The 7,723-nt window shown below is 47.8% G+C and overlaps 1 protein-coding gene and 1 long non-coding RNA gene across 6 annotated transcripts in view; one reads left to right on the top strand and one right to left on the bottom strand.

Moving 5' to 3' along the window:
- Positions 1-67: 67 nt before the first annotated feature.
- Positions 68-3,359, bottom strand: LOC140844597 (uncharacterized). The gene is made up of 3 exons (XR_012123149.1): positions 3,135-3,359; positions 1,386-2,369; positions 68-1,241 (listed from the first exon to the last, which is right to left on the bottom strand). It is a non-coding gene; the product is annotated as an uncharacterized lncRNA (long non-coding RNA).
- A 53-nt stretch (positions 3,360-3,412) lies between these two features.
- Positions 3,413-7,723, top strand: part of LOC108402635 (ubiquitin-like protein FUBI) — a 43,672-nt gene continuing 39,361 nt past the window's right edge. For 2 of the 5 annotated variants that reach the window (XM_073217541.1, XM_017669299.3), the window contains exons 1-3: positions 3,416-3,628; positions 3,898-3,980; positions 4,085-4,229. In XM_073217541.1, the coding sequence (XP_073073642.1) occupies positions 3,906-3,980; positions 4,085-4,229 (220 nt within the window). In that variant the 5' untranslated portion in view covers positions 3,416-3,628; positions 3,898-3,905. Of the gene's footprint in view, positions 3,629-3,897; positions 3,981-4,084; positions 4,230-4,533; positions 6,358-7,723 lie in introns of those variants that run through there. The other 3 variants (XM_017669300.3, XM_073217540.1, XM_017669297.3) reach the window with 3 other exon arrangements.

The following is a 7,723-nucleotide window of genomic DNA, read 5'->3' as shown; positions in this document are numbered from 1 at the left end:
AGAGGGGACATGCTTGTCCTGGGTCCCCTGGAGCTGCTCCCCACCTGCCCTGCACCAGGCACCAGCCCAAGGGCCCTGGGAAACCAGGGGATCTGAGGTGGAAGAGATAGGGTAGGGGGTATACCATGGCTGGTCCTTGCCCACCGCGTCTGTCCTTCAGGCCTATCTCTGAGTCAGAGGGCCCCACCCTGCCCCAGCCTGGTGCAGGACAGGGGCTCAGCCATACTTTTGGAAATCATAGGGACAAGGTGGCCCAGGAGGAAGCACCACACCCAGAGCCCAAATTTCCTCCTGCTGGGGTTGGATTAGGATATATGCTTCCACCAGACACAGAGGCTGGTAGCCCCACCCAGGGCCCATGAGGCAGGAAGGAACTGGGCATGGATGCCAGCAGCCATCCCCACCCCTTGCTTGGCTGCTTCTGGTGGGTATCCATAGACTTCCCTCCTTGAAAGCACTTAGCAATTGGCCCTGGCACTACCTTCCTCCCTCCACTGCTGACACGTCTGTGAGTTCCCTCCCCTATCCCTTTCAGGGTGGGGACTGGTTCCAAGGATCCCAGTCACCGTGCTCCCTGCACTGTGGTTCCAGCACCTCCCTCAGCTCAGAGACTGCTTCTTCCACCACCTCTAGACAAACCCCCGTGGGCCTGTCTGTAGTGCAGAGGGCACTGTAATGCAGGCCTGGCCAGACTGCAGAAGCCAGGAGGTAGCTGCTCTCGGCCAGCATGGTCCCCACCTCCTCTTTCACTTGGGTAATGGACATGAAGCCTGGCAGTCCTGCAGGGCCAGAGGGGAGGGGGCCCGTCAGGCCCAGTGCAGGGCATCATCCCCCTGGAGGGCAGGGAGGGCAGCCCGGCTGTTCCCACCCCCTCAGTCCTGAAAAGGCAGAGTCCAGAAGTCTGACCCACCTACCCACTAGCTAGATGTCTCCCCTTTTCTCATCTGCAGCTTGCTGTATGTGATACTTGAAGACAAGGTGGCTGACACTGTGCATGTGGAAGCACCCCACAAAGCAGGGTGGGTTGGGTGGGAGGGGGCTCTGCAAAGGGCAGGGCTGACACCAGTTCCCCTAGGCTTTGTCTCCCCACAGCTGAGGACCTGTCTCCTTGAAGAGTCTGCAGAGGGGCAGCACCCAACTGGCCAAGCCACTTCCAGACTCCACATCAGGACAAGCTGGTTCACTCTGTTCCCCCAGGATGCAGCACAGGGCCTGGCATGGAGTAGGTGCTCCATGTGTATCTATGACATGGATGAAGGAATAGATGTATAAATGAAGAAACCAGGGCCACAGCTCCTGTGTCTTAAGGTGACCCTCTCAAAGGTGATCTCTCCTTTTTTTAGGCCAGGAAGGCTCAAATAAATCTCTGGAACAACAGAACAGACCTCTTAGTGATTTATGTGCATCTTCATTTTGTCCTCCCAACAGCCCTCTGAGGTCAGATGTAGTATTACCTCCATTTTGCTGAAATCGATTGGGAGAGGCTAAGTGACTAACTCAAGGTCACACCAGCAGTGAATGGCTGGGCCAAAGTCTAACCCAGATTCACTGACTCCCAAGCCTGTGTTCTCATTGTGCCACATATCCTTGAATCAGAGACCACAAGCAGGGACGGGAGAGGGAGGCAATGGCAAGAACACAAGCCCGCTGGGGGCATCAAGCACTTGGATCTTCTCTGTGCTTCACTTCTTCCATCTGGAAAGGCCCTGCTCCAGTAGTGCAGAAGGGCAGCGGGGACAGAGCGGGCTCTACTTCTGACCCCTACTGTAGGCCTGAGGCAGATGTCAGAGCTGGGGGATCTCACGACAGGTCACTTCCACTAGGCAGATCACACAGGTTGAGTTAAGGAAGGCAGACATGAATGTGGGGGTAGGGCCTTCTACAAATACCATGGGCCAAGGTGAAGGATACTATTGCCCTCACAGTAGCCCAGACGGTCCCCCATAGCCTTCAAGCTACCCTCATATCCTAGGCTCACATAGGATGGAGGTGCCACTCAAGATGAGGCATTGTGCACATTCTGAGGGCTCTGAGATGCTTCCAGAGGCAGCAGGAGCTCCACAGACTAACACTCAGCCACAGACTGCCATGGTAGGATGATTAGATAGTTCCTGGGTCTGAAGCCAAGAAACAGGCACTTTCCTCTCAGCCACTGGCCTCCAAGGAGGAGCAGAAACTCAACAGGTAAAAGGAGAGCATTCCAGGCAGGGAGCAAAGCAGGAGCAAAGGCCTGGACATCAAAAGGCATTGGGTTCAGTTTGCCAGGAGTCCACAGACCAGTGGGATACAAGGCTGAAAAACGATTGGGCTCTGATGTGTCTGCTTCTCCCATCTGTGAGATTCAAGTGAGAAGATGCATTTGAAGAATTCTGAAAAAAAGTTTGGATCACAGGTCTATTTCAACATGGTATTTGTTTTATTTACTTATTAACAATAATTTCACTTACTCTGTGCCAAACACTGTTCTAAATGCTGTATAAATATATTCACTCGCTCAATTCTCATATGAGTAGGTCCTATTATTTCCATTCTGAGGTAAGAAAACTGAGGTACAAGAATTATTTGACATGTCCAAGGACTTAAAAGATTGTAAATTATGAACTCAGTTTGACTCCAAAGTCTAAACCATTACACTAAGATCTAAAGTTTTCAATATTTAAAAATCTGTCTTTCTGGGACAGGCTTTTCCCAGTTTTCATTTTATGGAGACATACCCAACACTGTCCTCCGTGAAAGCCATACATATTTTTTGCAGTCTTGCAAGGTAGCAGTTCTTTTTACCCAGCTTCACAGAAAAGTTAGTCAGGAGCTGGTAAATTCTGAATTGCGGTTCAGAGCTAGATTTTTTTCTACAATCTATGACATAACTATCCTAAGGATCTCTTTGAGGACTTCCTTCCAACACCACACCCCAATGCTGGACTAGGCTTCACGATTACAACGGAAAAGGTGCTGCAAGGAGGGGTGGGTTGGAAGTCTGAGGCTCTGAGACCCACTGATCCTGGACAGTCCCACTCAGTCTCCACCCTCCCCCCGTCTCAGCGAAACCACGGAGCCCAACGTGTGCCGCCTCTTAGTTGGGGCCACCTGGGACCTCTCCCTCTCCGGCTGAGACCTCTACACCGTGGCCTCACCTGAAGCCTCGCCGTCGTACGATCTGTCTTGCGCACCCTTCGCCACCTCCTCTCTTGCTCTGCATTCTAGTTCTACCTGTGCTAAAGCAGAGATGCCCATTTCGAATGAGAAAACCTAGGTTTCAGCGGAGGACTCGTGGCTCCGAGGTCCCCATAAATAGCTGGCCTTTCGTCCCTGCTAGGCTAAGCGTCTCCTACCATTTGCCGCCTCCCACAGCCCTTAAAAAGTACCGTTTCCACTTCAGTGGGTCGGGGGTGGCCACCCCTTCCACGCCGCCCCTCCCTGCCGGTGAGCGCCCTGGACGGCACCCGCGCCTGCGCCGATCGCGGAGGGGCGTGGCGGTGAGAACGGGGGGGCGTGGTCTCGGCGGGGGGTGAGAGGCGGCGCGGGGCAGTGACGCAATGCCTCCGTAGTGGCGGGTGTGTTGTCGCTGCATCTCTGTAGCGTCTGGCTTCGGTTTTCACGGTTACGGCGGCGCAAGGCATTGTCCCAGGTAAGATCCAGGTAGAAGAGAAATATGAAGCCCGACTGACGACGCAGGGCTCAGGGAAACGGCGAAGCGGAGCTGGACTCCTGGGCTGGCTGGAGGCGTGGCCCGCCTCGAGGTGCCCCTCCTGCGGGCTCCGCTCAGCTTTGCCCCACGGTTCCCTTAGGATGCTGTCCTGTGCACAAGCGCCCCTCAGCCTCACGACCTGTCCTGGGCTCCCCCACCCCTCCGCCTGCCTCTCCCAGCTGCTGACCTCAGTCCTCTCTGTCCTCAAGTCGCTGACATGCAGCTGTTTGTCCGCGCCCGGGAGCTGCACACTCTTGAAGTGACCGGCCTGGAGACAGTTGTCCAGATCAAGGTAAAGAAAATAGTGTATCGCTGAGCGTCCCTAACCCATCGTGCCTTTCGCCCGTTCTCCTGTGGCTTCCTTAGAGAACACTCCTGACTCTCTTCCCTCCCTAGGCCCATGCAGTCTCCCTGGAGGGCCTCAACGCTGAAGGTAAGGTCGTGTTTCTGGCAGGTTCTCCTCTGCAGGATGAAGTCGCCCTAGGTCAGTGTGGGGTAGAAGCCCTGATGACCCTGGAAGGGGTTGGCCGCGTGCTAAGAGGTGAGTGGGACTACACAGGCCATGCTGTGCCCAGGGGCTATTCATGATCCTGAAACATACTCTCTTTGTTCTTCACGGTGTCTTAACATTTTTGCTTTATTTTACAACACCTAAAAGTCAGCTGATTTTGTGTTAAAATTCAATGTCTGGCTTTGCTTCAAAATTAGGAAGATCTGGTGACAATGGGTCTGTGGTTGCTCCTCAAAAGCAGTGTCAGTTACCATTTTTCATTAGACTTGTGCTGTTGTTTCTCTTATATTAAAGAAATTGAACTCTCTTTTTGTACCTATGTCTCTAACAAAAGTGGGAAGACAGAAGACAGAGAGAGCATAGCACATTTCAAGAAAAGTGGGAGCAAGTATATTTCTTTATGGAAATAAAAAATAGTCCTGTGTGTTTAAGATCTCAAACTTTATGTGTCAAGATAATACAACTTAAGACATCATTACCCAACAAACCATAGAATTTTGACTGGTATACAGCAAAAGATGTGTGGTGAAAAACTTAATGAACTAAACAAAGGACTAAACTTTCTACAGCATTTATCACTGAATGCAAATAACTGATGCTGCTATGAAATGCATTTATACAGTAAGTGAAAAAATTGCCCAGGCATCCAAACCTTTCACAGATGGTGAGATTATACAAGATTGTCTGTTGAGCGCAGCAGAAATCATATGTCCTGAACAGAAACCAGCATTTGCAAACATAAGTCTAACCGTAAACACTATTGTTCAGTGGGTACAAGATATGGCTGAGAACTTACAAGTTGCAAGAAAAAGTGAAATCAATTGTGACATTTTCTATTGCAGCTGATGAGTACATATATATAAAGAATACAAGCCAGTTAATTATATTTATCCCTGGTGTTGATGAGAATTTTGACATCACTGAAGAACTTTTCAATATAATACCCATGCCTACCCAACATTGGAAAATGACTTGTTTTTGTATGTTGGGAAAAGTCTTGAAAAGTTTGATGCTGACTGGTCAAAATTAGTAAGTGTGACCACAGATGGTGCTGCTGCAATGGTCTGATAACACAGGACCACTTGTTGCAACACTTAAATCCAAGGTCAAAATGCTTTTCAAGGATGTAGAACTTAAATCCATTCACTGAATTATTCACCAGGAATTGTTTTGTACTAAAAAGTTAGAACTAGAACATGTCATGGTTGGAGTGATTAAGACAGTGAACTGGATATGCTCCCATGGCTCCAGCCACAGGCAGGTCAGTGCCTTGCTTGAGGAACTGAATGCACAATATGGTGATCCCCTTTACTATACAAAGGTAAGGCAGCTTAGTCAGGGCACGGTACTGAAGAGATTTTTTGAATTGATAAAAGAGAGAGACTTACTCATGTCATCCAAGGGCAGATCCCTTCCCCAAGTCACCAGGGAAGATTGGATCAGAGACCTGGCCTTTTTGGTAGACATTACAAACCATCTAAACACTTTGAATATTTCTCTGCAAAGACGTTCGCAAGTCATAACACAATGTATGATTCAGCTTGCTCTTTCCTAGCAAAACTGAATCTTTGGGAAACTCATTTGGCAGTAAATAATCTGGCTCACTTTCCTACACTGAAATCAGTTTTCAGAAATGAAACTGATGGCTTAATATACATCCCCAAAACTGTGGAGTTGAAGATTGGATTCCAAAAAAGGTTCTTTGATTTCAAACATTATAAAAATGAACTTAGGTTATTTTGCTCATCTTTCGCAATTAACATTGGTAGTGTTAATGAAGAATTACAAATGTGAGTTATTGAACTGCAGTGTAAGACAGTACTGAAAACAAAATATGACACTGGAATGGAATTCTACGAATCCCTCAGCAAGAGTTACCCCAGATGTAGAAACCATTGTGCAAAGATTCTGTCCATGTTTGGAAGCACCAATGTCTGTGAACAACTCTTTTCTGTTAAGAAATTGAGTAAAACTAAATTTTGATCCCAGTTAAAGGATACAAGATTGAATTCAGTTCTACACATTGCAACTGGAAATATGTGGCCAGACATTGACATCTTGGTGCAGAAAAAAAAAGATGTCTGGTTTCTGGTTCCAAGTCAAAGCAATAACAGGTTATGAAAGAAAAATTTAATAATTAAAGATTTCTATTTTTTAATGTTTATTTTTAAATTTTATCTTTGAACTATCCAGAATTATAAATTTTATATGCTATATGCTTATACTGTGGTTCAATTAAAAAAATAGGTGGTTTTATTTTTTCCAGGGATTTGTTTTTTCATATACCTGGCCTTTTGTATGCCTTCCTGTAAACTACTTGGCTATCCAACCTGAGCTTGAGACTTCTCCCTGTTGGAGTTAACTACCATTAATTAGTTTTTATGTTTTCATACTTGTCTCAAGCCAGGGATAAACTGGCACTTGCCACCTTCAGCAAAATGTGCCTGAGCTGTAGAATTTCTGTGGATGTTTGAACCAGATTGTGTCAGTTAAATCAATTTACTACCTTTTAGCTCTAAATTCATACTTCATTGTCTGCTCTCCAAAAATGCATCTGGGCTCCTTATATCCTTCCTTTGACAGCAGGCATGATACTGAGCTTTGTCAGCAGGGGCACTAGGGACATGATCAGAAACGGGTTTTCCTTCCTGGTTTCTCCCTTGCCTCCCGCAGCGCCCTGCAGTGAGCAGCCCCAGGAGCTGCTGCTTCCCCTCCTTCCCCCTTGAGGCAGTTTTGTAGTAGAGTCCTGCTGAGACACTTCCCCGTGAACCGCTATCCCGGGTGCCCTACGAGGCAGATTTTCCGCAAATTCTGCCAGTGTGGCAATGCAGCAATTTCTCTGCAATAGTGTAAATTGGACCATGCCCTCTCCAACTCAGTCTAGATTTCAGCCCTTCAGTGGAGAGCCTCTTCCTTGGACCTCTTCCTCAGCCCTGAGGACAGTGGCTGCCCCTTATGCCTGCTTTGTCTTTAGAGTTCTTACTTCTTACTAGCCAGTTTCTCTTTACTCCGATCACCTGTTGTAGTTCATAATTTTTACATTAAATCACTGTTAAAATTACAAATTAAGCATGTTTTCTCCTGATGGGATCCTGACTGATAGAGCCTCTGTTTCTTATCTGTCTTGGGATTCTCCCAAAATAAGCATAGCTGGATTCTGGGCAAGAAGGAGGACAAATACCCATGTAGTCGGGCCTTTGCCTTTCTTTTCCCTGGGTTGGCGAGTATTAAACACTCATTTAGGAAGTATTTCCTGAGTGGTTGGGCTGTCCACGGCATTTGTGTGCCTGAAGACACCATGGTGAACAAACACGTCGTGACCATTGCGCCCGCCATCGGGAGCCTTGAGTCAGTCTTGCTTTAAACATCTCACAGTTTACCTCAAAACCTACTGGCTCAACATAAGAAAGAGAAATCCTACCATTTGCAACAACATGGATGGAGCTGGAGGGTATTATGCTCAGTGAAATAAGCCAGGAGGAGAGAGACTAGTGCCAAATAATTTCCCTCATTTGTGGAGTATA

This window comes from Manis javanica, chromosome 11 (genome assembly GCF_040802235.1).
Source record: "Manis javanica isolate MJ-LG chromosome 11, MJ_LKY, whole genome shotgun sequence".
Lineage (NCBI taxonomy): Eukaryota > Metazoa > Chordata > Mammalia > Pholidota > Manidae > Manis > Manis javanica.
This window is presented reverse-complemented; position numbering and strand designations above follow the sequence as displayed.